Source organism: Chiloscyllium plagiosum, unplaced genomic scaffold, assembly GCF_037043375.1.
Source record: "Chiloscyllium plagiosum isolate Xiang-an unplaced genomic scaffold, Cpla_swu_hap1 HiC_scaffold_16, whole genome shotgun sequence".
Lineage (NCBI taxonomy): Eukaryota > Metazoa > Chordata > Chondrichthyes > Orectolobiformes > Hemiscylliidae > Chiloscyllium > Chiloscyllium plagiosum.
The window spans coordinates 17,796,315-17,813,185 of record NW_028270154.1 but is presented as its reverse complement, the minus strand read 5'-3'; the positions used below and the strand labels follow the sequence as shown (position 1 = coordinate 17,813,185).

Below are 16,871 nucleotides of genomic sequence, written 5' to 3'. Positions count from 1 at the left end.
ATAAAAACCTGACTGCCCCGGCCGACCCATTGTCTCAGCCTGCTCCTGCCCCACCGAACTTATCTCTGCATACCTCGACATGGTCCTGTCCCCCTTAGTCCAAGAACTCCCCACCTACGTTTGGGACACCACCCACGCCCTCCACCTCCTCCATGATTTTCGCTTCCCCGGTCCCTAACGGCTTATCTTCACCATGGACATCCAGTCCCTGTACACCTCCATCCCCCATCACGAAGGACTCAAAGCCCTCCGCTTCTTCCTTTCCTGCCGTACCAACCAGTACCCTTCCACTGACACCCTCCTTCGACTGACTGAACTGGTCCTCACCCTGAACAACTTCTCTTTCCAATCCTCCCACTTCCTCCAAACCAAAGGAGTAGCCATGGGCACCCGCATGGGCCCCAGCTATGCTTGCCTCTTCGTAGGACATGTGGAACAGTCCATCTTCCGCAGCTACACTGGCACCACCCCCCACCTTTTCCTCCGCTACATCGATGACTGTATCGGCACTGCCTCGTGCTCCCATGAGGAGGTTGAACAGTTCATCCACTTTACCAACACCTTCCACCCCAACTCAAATTCACCTGGACCGTCTCAGACTCCTCCCTCCCCTTCCTAGACCTTTCCATTTCTATCTCGGGCGACCGAATCAACACGGACATTTACTATAAACCGACCGACTCCCACAGCTACCTAGACTACACCTCCTCCCACCCTGCCCCCTGTAAAAACGCCATCCCATATTCCCAATTCCTTCGTCTCCGCCGCAACTACTCCCAGGAGGACCAGTTCCAAATCTGTACAACCCAGATGGCCTCCTTCTTAAAGGACCGCAATTTCCCACCAGACGTGGTTGACAATGCCCTTCACCTCTTCCACTTCCCGCTCCTCTGCCCTTGAGCCCCGCCCCTCCAACCGCCACCAGGACAGAACCACACTGGTCCTCACCTACCACCCCACCAACCTCCATGTACAGTGTATCATCCGCCGTCATTTCCGCCACCTCCAAACGGACCCCACCACCAGGGATAAATTTCCCTCCCCTCCCCTATCAGCGTTCCGAAAAGACCACTCCCTCTGTGACTCCCTCGTCAGGTCCACACCGCCCACCCAACACAACCTCCACTCCCGGCACCTTCCCCTGCAACTGCAAGAAATGCAAAACTTGCGCCCACACCTCCCCCCTTACTTCCCTCCAAGGCCCAAGAGATACTGCCATATCCGCCACAAATTCACCTGCACCTCCACACACATCTACTGCATCCGATGTGGCCTCCTCTATATTGTGGAGACAGGCCACCTACTTGCGGAACGTTTCAGAGAACACCTCTGGGACACCCGGACCAACCAACCCAACCACCCGTGGCTCAACACTTCAACTCCCCCAAGGACATGCAGGTCCTTGGATTCCTCCATCGCCAGACCATAGCAACACGACGGTTGGAGGAAGAGTTCCTCATCTTCCGCCTAGTAACCCTCCAACCACAAGGGATGAACTCAGATTTCTCCAGTTTCCTCATTTCCCCTCCCCCCACTTGTCTCAGTCAAATCCCTCGAACACAGCATTGCCTTCCTAACCTGCAATCTTCTTTCTGACCTCTCTGCCCCCACCCCTACTCCGGTCTATCACCCTCACCTTGACCTCCTTCCACCTATCGCATTTCCAACGCCCCTCCCCCAAGTCCCTCCTCCCTACCTTTTATCTTAGCCTGCTGGACACACTTTCTTCATTCCTGAAGAAGGGCTTATGCCCAAAATGTCGATTCTCTTGTTCCTTGGATGCTGCCTGACCTGCTGCGCTTTTCCAGCAACACATTTTCAGCTCTGATCTCCAGCATCTGCAGTCCTCACTTTCTCCTCCATATAAATACTGTGGCTACCAGAGTAGGTCAGAGGTTAGGAATCCTGCAGTTAATAACTCACCTCCAGACTTGTCAAAGCCTGTCCACCATCTACAAAGATCAACTCAGAAGTGGTATGGAACACTCCCTACCTGCACTCAGCCAGGCACCTCCAATGACACCCGAGTAACTCGACACCATCCAAATCAGTGGCCTAGTGGTATCAGTGGGCTGTTAATTCAGAGACCGAGGTAATGTTCTGGGAACCTGGGTGAAAATCCTGCCATGGTTCAATAAATATTTGGAATATTTTCAATAAATATCTAGAACTATGAGTATAATGATGACCATGAATCCATTGCTGATTATCTGGAAAATCCATCCAGCTCACCCATATCCTTCAGGAAAGGAAACTGCCATCCTTATCTGGTCTGGCCTACCCATGACCCCAGACCTCCAGCAATGTCGTTGACTCTTAACTGCCCATTGGGCCTAGCCAGGAACACACATCCCATGAATGATTCAATTAAAAAAAAGCAAAGCAATGTGCTTGATTATTGTCCTATCCACTACCTTCACCATTTGTATTATGTGCAATGTTATTTGTATTATGTGCAATGTTTAAAGAAAGATAGTAATTTTAATCAACCTGTTAAGACATGTTATGGGCACCTCTGGAGCACCTGAGACTTGAACTCGATGTTTTTTGGCCCATACATGAGGACAATACCACTATGTCATAAGACTGTTTTCTGAAGAAGGATATACTCACCATAAAAGGGCTTCATTAAATTAATCCCCAAGGTAGTGGGATTATGCTCTGAGGAGAGGTGAATGAAATAGAACCTGTATTTTCTAGAGTCTCGAAGAATTAGAGACAATCTCAAAAATTCTCTATGGGTGGCAGGGTGGAAATATTTAGGAAATTTCCCAGACAGGTGACTCAAACTAGGGGACATAATTTCAGGATAAAAGGAAAGTTATTTAATACGAAGACGAGTAGAAATTTCTATGGTGGTGAATCTTTGAATGGGGAATTCTTAAGGGCTATGGAAGCCCTATCATTTAGCAAGTTTGAGAGAGAAATCACTATGCCTTTGGAGACTGATAACATTGAGCAAAGTAGAGATATTGCAGGAAAGTGGCAGTGACAAAAGTGATCAGATATAATCCAGAATGGTGGGGCAGACACGCTGGGCTGTGTTTGTTCACACGTTCCATCACTGGTGCAGAGTGGCAGCAAAATGCACTCCAGCATTTCACAAAGGCTCCTTCCACAACATAGTCCTAATCGATTAAGGAGGACAAGAGCTGCAGAGCAGGTGGGAATACCACTATCTGCAAGTTTCCCTCGAACTCACATACCATTCTGGCTTGGAACTATATTGCCACTCACTATTTAGAGTCATAGAGATGTACAGCACAGAAACAGACTCTTTAGTCCAACTTGTCCATACTGACCAGATATCCTAACCTAACCTAGACCCATTTGCCAACACTCAGACCATATCCCTCCAAACCCTTCTTATTCATAGACCCATTCAAATGCCTTTTAAATATTGTAATTGTATCAGCCTCCACCATTTCCTCTGGCAGCTCATTCTGTACACGCACCACCATCTGTGTGAAAAAGTTGCCCCTTAGGCCCCTTTTATATCTTTACCCTCTCACACTAAACCTATGCCCCCTAGTTCTGGATTCCCCATTCCAGGGAAAATACCTTGTCTATTTATCCTATCCATGTCCCTCTTGATTTTATAAACCTCTATAAGGTCACCCCTCAGTCTCCGAAGCTCCAGGGAAAGCAGCCCCAGCCTATTCAGCTTCTCCCTGTCGCTCCAACCCTCCAAAACTGGCAACATCCTTGTAAATCTTTTCTGAACCTTTTCAGGTTTCACAACATCCTTCCGCTTTCTGGGTCAAAACCCTAGAAATTCCTTCTTAATTGCACTGATATGATACAGCAAATATAATCTGTAATTTCAAATGTGGCAAGACGCCTCAAGTGTGTCACATAGTGAAAAATAAGTTCATCACAACTGCATTTTACTAAACAGTTTAAATTTGACATGGTCTGATGCATTGCCTTCACAAATTTTCTTTGTAGAAAAGCAACCAATCCAACATGAATTTGCTCTTTATTGCTGGTCACAGCTCTATGCATATATCATTTCTTTGCTTCCCTCAGAGCGGGATTGTACATTTCTCTGGAAAGTATCCATTACGTCTGAAATACCTCAAAATCATGGCAGAAAATAAACCGGAAAGAGTTACAGGCAACAGCGGCCGAGTGCAGTAGGTCAATTATCACATTCTAACAAGATGCTAACCTTGATAATCTCAGAATAAATATACAACACTGGATACACAGTCATCGCTGTTTCCAACCCCTCCACCTCATTTGTCACGATTCCAAGAAGATACATCAGGGTAAAGCACAGAGCATTATTTATCACTCAATCTTTGCAGCGAGACGGTTCTTGAACTCTACTGCCTTTTTGTGGTTGGCACCCCTAACATGTACAGCCCTGCTTTCCATTTCACACTTGATAAGATGCAAATAGTTCCCAAGTGCTTGTGAGAAAATCTATCAGTTAAGTAGTAGCACAAAGGAATCACCCCAACTAAAAATCCCAACAGAAATTACAGAGCTACAGAAACATGTGCACTATTTAGAATTTCACAGTGGTCCTATAACTTGTTTAGCCAACAACTTTGGGGTTACTGAGCAAACCTTTCCATGAGGTACACAGAAAGTAAGCTTGTAGTTACATACGTCACAAAAGTCCTTAATTAAATTTGTTAATGAATCAAAGCTTGCAACAGAACCCACTTAAAATCACAGAATGATACAGTACAGAAGATGTCCACTCATCCCACTGTGTACATGCTGGCTTTTTGAGATATCCAAATATTTCCACTTCCTGCTCATTCCCATAACCCGGCAAATTATTCTTCTTTTAAGTATTTTGCCCCCTGCCCTCACTTCAATCACAGAGTCCCTAGTACAGAGATGGAATTCAGCCCCTTGGGTCTGCACTGAGCCTCGAAGGGGATCCCACCCAGAGTCGTCCCCAGTCATCAGTAGTCTGTGAATATTGGTTACCACAGCTTTGAACACTAAGCATATTTTCTGGTCTTTCAAACCTTCTTTGCTCAAAGGAGACTAAGTGCAGCTTCTCTGGTCTCCCCTTCTATCTGAATTCCCTCATCATTGGCACCCTTCTAGTCTGTGATGCAGAGTGACGCCAATGGCATGGGTTCAATCCCCACACAGGCCAAGGACACCATGAAGGACTCTCCTTCTCAACCTCTGCCCTTGCCTCAGGTGTGGTGACCCTCAGGTTAAACCATCACCAGTCCGAAAGAACAGCTGTTTGATCCAGTAGGAGGATGGTCATTCGACCTTCTGCATCCTCCCCACTGCCGTGACGCTCTTTCAAAGGTGCGATGCTCATAACTGAACATATTACTCCAATGGAGGCCAAACCAATTTTATTTTAAATACAAATTGCCATGATATTTTCTACTCTCTTTCAAGATTAAAGAAGCATTTCTAAAAAAAAATCACCTTCTTCAATGTGGTTTCATTTGGATAAGCACATGATTACAAAAGGTTTGGACAGAAGATAAGTATCTTTCTAGATAACACCTGACCCATGTGACCGCCCTCCAGTGGTTTCAATTACCTGAGGGGGCTCAGGTCGGGATTTCACGGGGTAATTTCCCCCACCCCTCAAGTTATTTCACCTTCTCCTGACTGATCACATGGCCGCCTAGAGGTACTGTGGGAATGTCTAATGCCACAGGTTTTGCAGGGTTTGGGTTGGCGGGGGGGTTCCAGATGTAGAAGCTTCCAGTCACGATACTTCCATCATCAAGGCTGGGGCCTGCCTGATGGAAATACAGATCTTTTCCTGCGTATCTACTTTAGAAGGCTTCAACTCACCACCTACTTGTTTTCTATTGCAGCTTGTAAGTCATTTCAAATTAAAATGGAACAGTCAAGAGGGCTTCCAATGATGAAAGTGATCAAACCTGAAAGTAAAGCCACAGAAACACAGCACAAAACCAACTCAGTGACGATTCTGACAAATGGCTTTTGAGGAGGGCCATGTTGTACCTCAAAATGTTAACTCAGTTTTTCTCACCACAGATGCTGTTAGAACCGCTGAGCTTTTCCGGCACTTTGTTTTATTTTGGTGACAGTAATTTGGTTCCTTTGGGACAGGGTGAGCATCAAAATGACTTAAAATTATGTCATAATAAGGGCAGGTCGTGCCTCACAAACCTTATTGAATTCTTTGAGAAGGTGACTAAGGAGGTGGACGAGGGGAAAGCAGTAGATGTGGTGTATATGGATTTTAGTAAGGCGTTTGATAAGGTTCCCCATGGTAGACTACTGCAAAAAATACGGAGGTATGGCATTGAGGGTGAGTTGGAGGTTTGGATTAGGAGTTGGCTGGCTGGAAGAAGACAGAGGGTAGTAGTTGATGGCAAATGTTCATCTTGGAGTGCTGTCACTAGCGGTGTTCCGCAAGGATCTGTTTTGGGACCATTGCTGTTTGTCATTTTTATAAATGACCTGGAGGAGGGGTTAGAAGGTTGGGTGAGTAAGTTTGCGGATGATACGAAAGTCGGAGGAGTTGTAGACAGTGAGGAAGGATGTGGCAGGTTACAGCGGGATATAGATAAGCTGCAGAACTGGGCAGAAAGGTGGCAAATGGAGTTCAATGTAGCTAAGTGTGAGGTGATTCACTTTGGTAAGTGTAATAAAAAGATGGGGTACTGGGCTAACGGTCGGATACTTGGTAGTGTGGATGAGCAGAGGGATCTTGGTGTCCATGTACACAAATCTTTGAAAGTTGCCACCCAGGTAAATAGTGCGGTGAAGAAGGCATATGGCGTACTGGCTTTTATTGGTAGAGGAATTGAGTTCCGGAGTACTGAGGTCATGTTGCAGTTGTATAAGACTCTGGTGCGGCCACATCTGGAGTATTGTGTGCAGTTTTGGTCGCCATACTATAGGAAGGATGTGGAGGCATTGGAACTGGTGCAGAGGAGGTTTACCAGGATGTTGCCTGGTATGGTAGGAAGATTGTATGAGGAAAGGCTGAGGCACTTGGGGTTGTTTTCATTGGAGAAAAGAAGGTTTAGGGGTGACTTGATAGAGGTGTATAAGATGATTAGGGGTTTAGATAGGGTCGACAGTGAGAATCTTTTTCCACGTATGGAGTCAGCTATTACAAGGGGGCATAGCTTTAAATTAAGGGGGGGGTAGGTATAGGACAGATGTTAGGGGTAGGTTCTTTACTCAGCGAGTCGTGAGTTCATGGAATGCCCTGCCAGTAGCAGTGGTGGACTCTCCCTCATTATGGGCATTTAAGCGGGCATTGGATAGGCATATGGAGGATAGTGGGCTAGTGTAGGTTAGGTGGGCTTGGATCGGCGCAACATTGAGGGCCGAAGGGCCTGTACTGCGCTGTATTGTTCTATGTTCTATAACTATTTTGATCTATCAAAAGCATCTAATGTCAGTTTTGAGTTTCCAGTGATCAGTTATTCACATTGAAAAAATTCAATCTTGCAACAATTTTGCAGTGATTTAAGTTAGTCAATTTATCTTCCACGTCAGCACAGAGTGAAAGTTCAGATGTCCCAGCTCTGAGTGGCATTGAGGCCTGAGGAAAGGGCAGGGATCCAGTCTGACCTTTGAAGTCCTCAAATTACTCTAAACCTCAAAATGAAATGGAACTCCTGTGTGACCAGTACATTCAGTCCCAAGTCTTACTTTTCTTTTAAACTAGTTTTCCCTCTGGGTTGTCTACTTTTCTTCTTTGGAAAAGCACAGCAGGTCAGGCAGGAACCAAGGAGCAGGAGAATCGACGTTTCGGGCATGAGCCCTTCTTCAGGATACACACAAGCAATTCTATTACTGAATGATCAAAATGGAGATACAGGCTGCTTTTTCCATCCTTATTCCACTGATTCTTTGTATTACTGAAAAAGGGCTCATGCCCAAAACGTCGATTCTCCTGCTCCTTGAATGCTGCCTGACCTGCTGCACTTTCCCAGCAACACATTTTCAGCTCTGATTTCCAGCATCTGCAGTCCTCACTTTGTCCTACTTTTCTTCTTTCTCAATCATCACACATGAGATTAGTAAGTGTGGTTGGGTGGGGTGCTGGAAAAGCACAGCAGGTCAGGCAGCATCGGGCAAAAGCCCTTCATCAGGAATGAGGGTCACTCACCATTAGGGAGTGTGGCGTCTTATCCATAGTAACTGAGATTATGCCCCTAACAGGCGAAAAGGATTCTCCTCCTCTCTCTGTCTGCTGGACTAGCAATGCTGCATATTCCCTTGGTAACACAATTTTTTTAGATCCACATTGCTCACAAAGCATATGAAGGAATGAGATCAGGATTCAATAATACACACTTCTGACCATTATCACAAGCTCATGTGTAATTCTTGTTTAAAAACACACATTGCATACACCTTAAAGTCATGGTACCTCTGCTAAACCTACTTGTCACTCAAATTTATTTTGATAATGTGAAACATGCAAATTAGGGACACCTAAGATATGTGCTTCAGGTGCCCATTACCTGCAAGTGTCATTCTTGTCAAACTGTCCTGTGCGTACACTCAAACAGATGAACTAAATACCCCATAATTATCTTTGCCTTGTGGTATTCCTTTCTCATTGCTATGTGTAATTCTAATGAAGTAGGATATAATTACTTTCATATCCTGTAGCACTTCTGTGATGTTCTGCTGGTTTCCCTAATTCATTAGGGCAGCACGGTGGCACAGTGGTTAGCACTGCTGTCTCACAGTGCCAGAGACCTGGGTTCAATTCCCGCCTCAGGCGGCTGACTGTGTGGAGTTTGCACATTCTCCCCATGTCTGTGTGAGTTTCCTTCGGGTGCTCCAGTTTCCTCCCACAGTCCAAAAATGTGCAGGTTAGGTGAATTGGCCATGCTAAATTGTCCGTAGTGTTAGGTGCAGGGGAATGGGTCTGGGTGGGTGCGCTTTGGCGGGTCGGTGTGGACTTGTTGGGCTGAAGGGCCTGTTTCCACACTGTAAGTAATCTAATCTAATCATTAGCTTTCCTGGGCTATTCCTTTTGAGGAATGTACATCCAATTCCTCATCACGCTTGCAGCCCGTACAGGATGCTCAGAGATCACAGTCAAATTTTAAGATGATGATGGGAGAGTTATTATTCTGCGGATTGTCTAGAAATTTATAATCTACTTGTTCACAGATGTTATAACATACCTGGGATTTAAGCCCAGGGCCCTGGCTCAGAAGTAGTGACACTACTCTTACCCACAAGGACTCTGCAGACCCATTTTTAATTAATGTGCTCAGACATGTTACAGCACACCTCTGGTGCCAATGGGGATTTGAACCCAGTCTCAAGGCCAGAGGTAGGGAGATTATTACTGCCCCATAAAAACTTGCTGCAGACTCTCAACTAGAACAATCTTCAATTCACTTTGGACAGTGACAACTGAAACTGTTTTCTACTGGAACAGTTTAGATACGTTCCCCACAAAGAAAAACGATGGTACTGCCAAATCTAAAGTCTGCTGTTTATCAAGTAGCATCAGCGTAAGATAAAATAGAAAAACGTAGCTATGACCATTTCAAAGAAAGTAATACTTTAGGAAGCTTAGTGGAATATAGAAAGTACAGTGATAGAGTAATACAACACAGAAACAGGCCCTTTGGTCCAACTTGTCTATGCTGACCAGACATCCTAAACTGTTCTTGTCCCATTTGCCAGTGTTTGGCCCGTATCCCTCTAAATTCTTCCTATTCATGTGCCCATCCAGATGCCTTTCAAATGTTGTAATTGTACCAAGCTCCTCCACCTCCTCTGGCAAATTGTTCTATATGCCTTCTTACCAGACCTATTAACCTATCTTGCCACCTTCACGGAAGTGTGAACAAGCACCCTAACATCCTTCTGTTCCTCTGAGCTCCCTGAGCTCTTCATTGAATACACCCTTGTCTTCTTCCTCCTTCCAAAATCCTCACATTTATCAGGGTCCATTTGACCAATCCATTTATAACTTCCTGTCACCTATCACCCTCCTCTTCTGTCAACCAGGCAGTCAATCTTTGTCATCCGTAAACTTAATTATCATCCTTCCAGATTCTCATTGAATTGACTTGTGAAGATCACAAACAATAATGGAACCAGCACCAATCCCTGTGGCATGCTGTGGCACATCTGGCTCCATTGACATAAACAGGCTTCACCACCACCCTCCACCCTCTGGGTGGCACGGTGGCACAGTGGTTAGCACTGCTGCCTCACAGCGCCAGAGACTGGGTTCAATTCCCGCCTCAGGCAACTGTCTGCGTGGAGTTTGCACATTCTCCCAGTGTCTGCATGGGTTTCCTCCAGATGCTCTGGTTTCCTCCCAGTCCAAATATTTGCAGGTTAGGTGAATAGGCCATGCTAAATTGCCTGTAGTGTTAGGTGAAGGGGTAAATGTAGGGGAATGGGTCTGGGTGGGTTGCTCTTTGGAGGGTCAGTGTGGACTTGTTAGGCCAAAGGGCCTGTTTCCACACTGTAAGTAATCTAATCTAATCTAATCTAACTACTTTCACTATGCCAATTTTGGATCAATCTTGCCAAATTACCCTGGATCCCATGAGCATTTACCTTCTTTATCAGTATCCCAAGTAGGATCTTGGCAAAGGCCTTGTCGGAATCCATATAAACTACATAAACTGCTCTACCTTCATCCAAACGCTTAGTCATCTCAAAATATTCCACTGGCCTTCGGGTAATACAGGGATGAAACTCGAGTCTCATTGACCGAGTTTCAAAGCCATGTCCACTATCCCCAATCAAATCATGCTTCGCTAAATGGAGATTATTTTTCTCCTTCACTATTTTCTCCAGTGGGATACTAACGTTAGACTTATTGGTCTATAGTCCTCTGGCCTATCTCCCCCCACACTTCTTATAAAGTGCCAGTCATCTGGCACCTCCCTCGTTGTCACAGATGATTTGAAAATTTGGTTAGCCCCCTAAGTTCCTCCTTCATCTCCCACAACAGCCTGAGATACAACTCATTTGGACCTGGAGATTTGTCCACTCTTAAATTCCCTAAAACTTCCAATACACCCTCGGTTCTTTCATAAATCTGTTCCAAGAATTTCACAGTCTCTTATCTCAAATGCTGTACTTACATACCCCTTCTCCTGAGTAAAGGCAGATGTGAAGTACTCCTTTAACACTGCGTTCTCCAGTTTCATGAAAAGATTGCCCACCTTAATGGGCTGTATTCTTTACCTGCTTATTATCGTCCTCTTGATACACTTGGAGAATATTTTCAGATTCTCCCTAATTCTCCCACCAATGTTTTCTCATGCTTTCCTTTTTGCTCTCCTAAATGGTTTCTTGAGATTCCCCCTGCACTTCTTATTCTCCTTCGTGCCTCTGTTGTTTTGTTCCCTTTGTATCGGTTATATACCTCCCTTTTCCTTTTTATATCGTCCTAGACATTCATGATTCTCTGGGCTTGTAGCTCCTACATTTAATCCTAAGGCTTGTACTCCCCTTTTTGAAAGCCTTCCACTTTTTCCGCTGTAGACTTACTGTCATGTAGCCTGTTCCCAGTCTATTTTAGCCAAAGCCTTGCCTTATTCCTGAAGAAGGGCTCATGACCGAAACGTCGATTCTCCTGCTCCTTGGATGCTGCCTGACCTGCTGTGCTTTTCCAGCAACACATTTTCAGCTTATTTTAACAAAGTCTGTCTTATCTCAATGCCTTTGTTGCAGGCTATCTTCTTCTTTTTCCATAAAAAACATAACATTCAGTGTTGTGGTCACTATCACTAAAATGCTCCCCCCCCTCCACTGTCACCTCAAGCACCTGTCTAGCTTCATTCCCTAGAATTAGATCCAGCACTGCATAGTTCCGTGTAGAGTCATCCACATATTGACATAAAATGCTCTCCTGTATACTTTTCAAGTAATCAGATTGTTGCCCAGAACCTAGAAGCTTGCTCACTTCTTTGGAATATAGACGAATAACAGGTGACTTTTCAGAAAAACACAAGATTCTTCGAGGACTTGAGATGGTAGTTACAGAAAGGTTGTTACCTCTTCTGGGAGAGTCTCGAACCACAGATCATATTCTCAAGAAAGGGGGTCACACATTTAGGACAGGGATGAGGAGTAATTTCTTCGCTCAAGAGGTTTGCATATCTGTGAAATTCTTTACCACAGAGAGCTGTCAAGACGGAATCAATAAAGTATTCAATGCAAGGAAGGAAATTAAGGTTATGGAGAAAAGACAGGAAAGTGGAATTTCAAGGTTTTCAGATAGCCATGATCTCATTGAATAGCCTACCATGGTCCTATCTCTCATGGTCTTAGACCATGAGACAAAAGGAGCAGAAATTAAGCCATTTGGCCCGTCGAGTCTGCTCCACCATTCAATTGTGGCTGATACATTTTTCAAACCCATTCTCTGGCTTTCTCCCCATAACCTTTGATCTTCTTGACAATCAAGAACGTATCTCTGTCTTAAATATACTCAATGACCTGGCCTCCATAGTCTTTTGTGGCAATGAATTCCATAAATTCACCACTCTCTGGCTGAAGAAGTTTCTCCTTATCTCTGATCTAAAGAGTCTTCCCTTTATTCTAAGGCTGTGCTCTTGGGTCCTCGCCTCTCCTATCAATGGAAACATCTTCTTAATGTCCACTCTGTCCAGGCTATTCAGTATTCTACAAGTTTCCATTAGAAATTCTAAACTCCATCGAGTGTAGAAAGAGTTCTCAAATGTTTCTTATATGTTAAGCCTTTCATACTGGAATCATACTCAAACCTCCTCTGGAACCGCTCCAGGACCAGTACGTCCTTCCTGAGGTATGGGGCCCAAACTTGCTCACAATGCTTTAAGGTTCCTTATGGTAGACTGGTTTGCAAGGTTAGATCTTATGGAATACAGGGAGAAGTAGTTATTTGGCTTGAAGGTAGAGGGCAGAAGGTGGTGGTGGTGGAGGGTTGGTTTTCAGACTGGAGGCCTATGAACAGTGGTGTGCCATGGGGATCGGTGCTGGGTCCACTGCTTTTTGTCATTTATTTAAATGACTTGGATGTGAATATAGGAGATATAGTTAGTAAGTTTGCAGTTGACACTAAAATTGGAGGTGTAGTGGACAGCGAAAAAAGGTTACCTCAGAATAAAATGGGATCTTGATCAGATGGGTCAATGGGCTGAGGAGTGGCAGATGGCGTTTAACTTAGTTAAATGTGAGGTGTTGCATTTTGGAGAGGCAAATCAGAGCAGGACTTGTACACTTAAATGGTAAGGTCCTGAGGCGTGTTGCTGAACAAAGAGACCTTGGAGTGCAGGTTCATAGTTCCTCGAAAGGGGAGTCATAGGTAGATAGGATAGTGAAGAAGGCGTTTGGTATGCTTTCTTTTATTGGTCAGAGTACTGAGTACAGGAGCTGGGAGGTCATGTTGCAGCTGTATGGGACATTGGTTAGGCCACCTTTGGAGTATTGCATGCAATTCTGGTCTCTCTCCTATCAGAAGGATGTTGTGAAACTTGAAAGGGTTCAGAAAAAATTTACAAGGATGTTGCCAGGGTTGGAGGATTTGAGCTAAAGGGAGAGGCTGAATTGGCCTGGGCTGTTTTCCCTGGAGCGGCGGAGGCTGAGGGGTGACCTTATAGAGGTTTATAAAATCATGAAGGGTATAAATAGGATAAATAGACAAAGTATTTTCCTTGGGGTGGAGGAGTCCAGAACTACAGGGCCGTGTGTGTATGGAATGAGTAGACACAGGAAGTGGTGGAGGCTGGTACAATTACAACATTTAAAAAGCATCTGGATGGGTATATGAATAGGAAGGGTTTAGAGGGATACGGGTCAAGTGCTGGCAAATGGACTCGATTAGGATAACATATCTGGTTGGCATGGATGAGTTGGACCGAAGGGTCTGTTTCTGTGCTGTGCATCTCTATGACTTCATCATTAAACCTCTGACCCTCAGCTCCCAGGAGGACATGGGTGGGGAACCACTAGCTAAGTGAAAACAAAATATTATGAACGCTGGAAATCTAAAGCAAACACCTGAAGTGCTGGAGAAACTGCAGATCTGGCATCATCTGTGGAAAGAGAAACAGGGTGAATGTTGAGTCCATGATGATTCCTCTCCAGAACTGAGAATTCATGAGCCCTCTGGCATGTCTCCCATAAAACTCCCAGATTCCCACTGCCCCACTGTTACCAAACCCAAGTACCCATCCAAATCCAACCATCCACCCCCTCTTAGTGTGGACATAGCTCAGAATCGTTCCCAAATTCTATGGCAGTTGATCCACAAAGTCTCACATGTCACCAGGTTAAAAATCGAATTAATTCACATCGCTGCAAACTGGTGTCCCTGATAATATAGAACACGTTACATGGCATTAAGCCTCTACCTCTGCAAAACAATAACTGTCTCACTACACTACAGAAGATTATCTGGACTTCATGAAGAATTGGAAGTATCTTCTCAACAGTTGCATTTCATTTATTTTAATGTAAAGGATTGCAATACCACTACATTCCTTCAGGTCGCAGTTCCAATATGGTCTCCATTTCTCCCAGTAACATCAGCGGAATGTTTTTGTTGGTCAAATACAGGAATTATTAAATATAACAGCTTTGGAAATACACGTGAAATATTGACAATGTACAGCTTTCCATCAACATTCTCCACTGTTCAAGCTTCCAGAGATTGTTTATTTGGGAGGGAGTGGATAATTAAAGGATCCTTTGAAATACAAGATCTGAGGCAATGATTCCTCAACTCCTCATTTTGCTCAATATTTTTCACAAGGGCCAGGGCATTTGGCCATGGATCACTTCGTTTTCACCAGAGGATGAATTATACCACATAATTAAAGAGTAAATACACTTTAAAATAGTCAAGATCCAAGAATGCATCACCAAAACACCAGATTTGACACTGCCATCAATTGGCATGCTTTCGAGGTCAGTTCAGAACTCCAATTTTTCAATGAAACAATCAGGCTCTAAACTCATTGGATGGCCTGTGAAGTGAGTTTAAACAATTCACCAACTACTTAAGGGTTTAAATTACAGCAATTTATTCGAGGGAAGGCATCCATGATTGACAATGCTGTATAAAACACAATGGCAGCACTCATGACCTTTCACAACAAATGCATTTCAGAAGAGACAAGGTGGGATTAATATTCCCAGGTGATCAATATCTCTGGAGGAGAAAGTGAGGACTGCAGATGCTGGAGATCATAGCTGAAAATGTGTTGCTGGAAAAGTGCAGCAGGTCAGGCAGCATCCAAGGAACAGGAGAATTGACGTTTCGGGCATAAGCCCTTCCTGAAGAAGGGCTTATGCCCGAAACGTCGATCAATCTCTCTCAACTGTTACAAGGTTGATTTTAGAGGGCTCGGCAACACCTCACCCACTGAGAGAATGAAAATTACTTAAGAAGAAAAATCTGCTATTATCATTGCAGGAAGTATTTAATGCTTCCTGATGAATCCCATCATTTGAAGTGCGGGAATCCCATTAATAAATTACTTTAAGTACCTTCTCAAACTAGAGTTTGCGTGAGATTTTTTTTAAAAACGTCCGGTATCTTTTCAAAATGGTCCCAAAGAAACATATTGTGTTGGAAACAACTTGAGCTTTGGAAACAGCAATAATTGGACATTAGTATTTGGCTAATGATGAAACTAGAAGTTGTACAATTGCAAGATTCTTTTTGTTATTTTATGGACTGGACACTGAACTGAATAGTTTGTTTGGCCATTTCAGGGGGCACTTAAGAGTCTGGAATCACATGTAGGTCAGACTAGGTAAAGATGACAGATTTCCCTCCCTGAAGGGGCATTCATGAGCCAGACAGGCTTTTAGAAGAAACAATGATAGCTTCATGGTCACCAACAATAAGACTTGCTTCATATTCCAGATCTTTATTGATTGAAGTCAACTTTGAAAAGATGCTGTAGTTTGAACCCAGATCCTCAGAACATTAGCCCATGTCTCTTGATCACTAGTCCAATGACATTACCACTATGCTATCATCTCCCACAATTTAGATTCTATATTCAACAAAGGTCAAGTTGAAGACAATTTCAATGAGAATGAGTTATACCTCAAATATTCAAAGTCACATTCAAAGCAAATAGTCACATATGCCCATGAGATATAACCACCCTTCAAGCCAGTGGGAAATACTGTGATATATATAACCAACTTATACAGTTACATGATACCTGCACCCAACTTGACAAATGAAAAATAACTGTAGCTTCAAATGTCAGTACTTACTTCATCTTAAACAGTTTATCTCTGGTCTGATTGATCTCTGTGGCTTTTGTATGAAGCCAATCTTCCAGTTGTCTCTTGTTTGGGAAATGCCCCAACAGCAAGACCAATTCCTCATTGCGCCTTGACTTAATCTTCCTGATCTGTTCTTCTTTGTCAGCCTGACAGAAACAAATGGATTTCCAGTTTGCATAAGCATGAGGAAACATTAAAAAAAAATTCACCAGTAGTAATTTGTGCAAACGTAATGCAGAGAGAATAACTAAAAAGCCATAGCTTCGGAGATTCAGTTCATCTGTAAAACAAGGGGAAAAGGTTCAATGGTCCAATCAAATAACGTGGCGTCAAGTTGCTGAAATTAAAAAAAGTCAATAATATTCTTTTTCCCAATTCTTTTTTGATCAACATACTATTTTTCACCAGAATTTATCCCAGACTTTTAAGCTTGGGCATCAATACAGAGGGCATTAAAACAGAAAAAATAATTCAGCTCAGTGCTCAACTCAAGCTTGAAAGGTTTTTGCCCGAAACGTCAATTTTCCTGCTCCTCGGATGTTGCCTGACTTGCTGTGCTTTTCCAGCACCACACTCTCGACTCTAATCTCCAGTATCTGCAATCCTCACTTTCACCTGGCCTCCACACCTGCCAATTTAACGCTGATTAAAACAACTAAAGCAAA

The 16,871-nt window shown here is 43.9% G+C and overlaps 1 protein-coding gene across 4 annotated transcripts in view; it reads right to left on the bottom strand.

Moving 5' to 3' along the window:
• Positions 1 to 16,871, bottom strand: part of rad50 (RAD50 homolog, double strand break repair protein) — a 152,783-nt gene that overhangs the window by 74,213 nt on the left and 61,699 nt on the right. For all 4 annotated transcript variants that reach the window (XM_087995185.1, XM_087995186.1, XM_087995187.1 and 1 more), the window contains one exon: positions 16,195 to 16,352. In XM_087995185.1, coding sequence (XP_087851311.1) covers positions 16,195 to 16,352 — 158 coding nt within the window. The remainder of the gene's footprint in view (positions 1 to 16,194; positions 16,353 to 16,871) is intronic.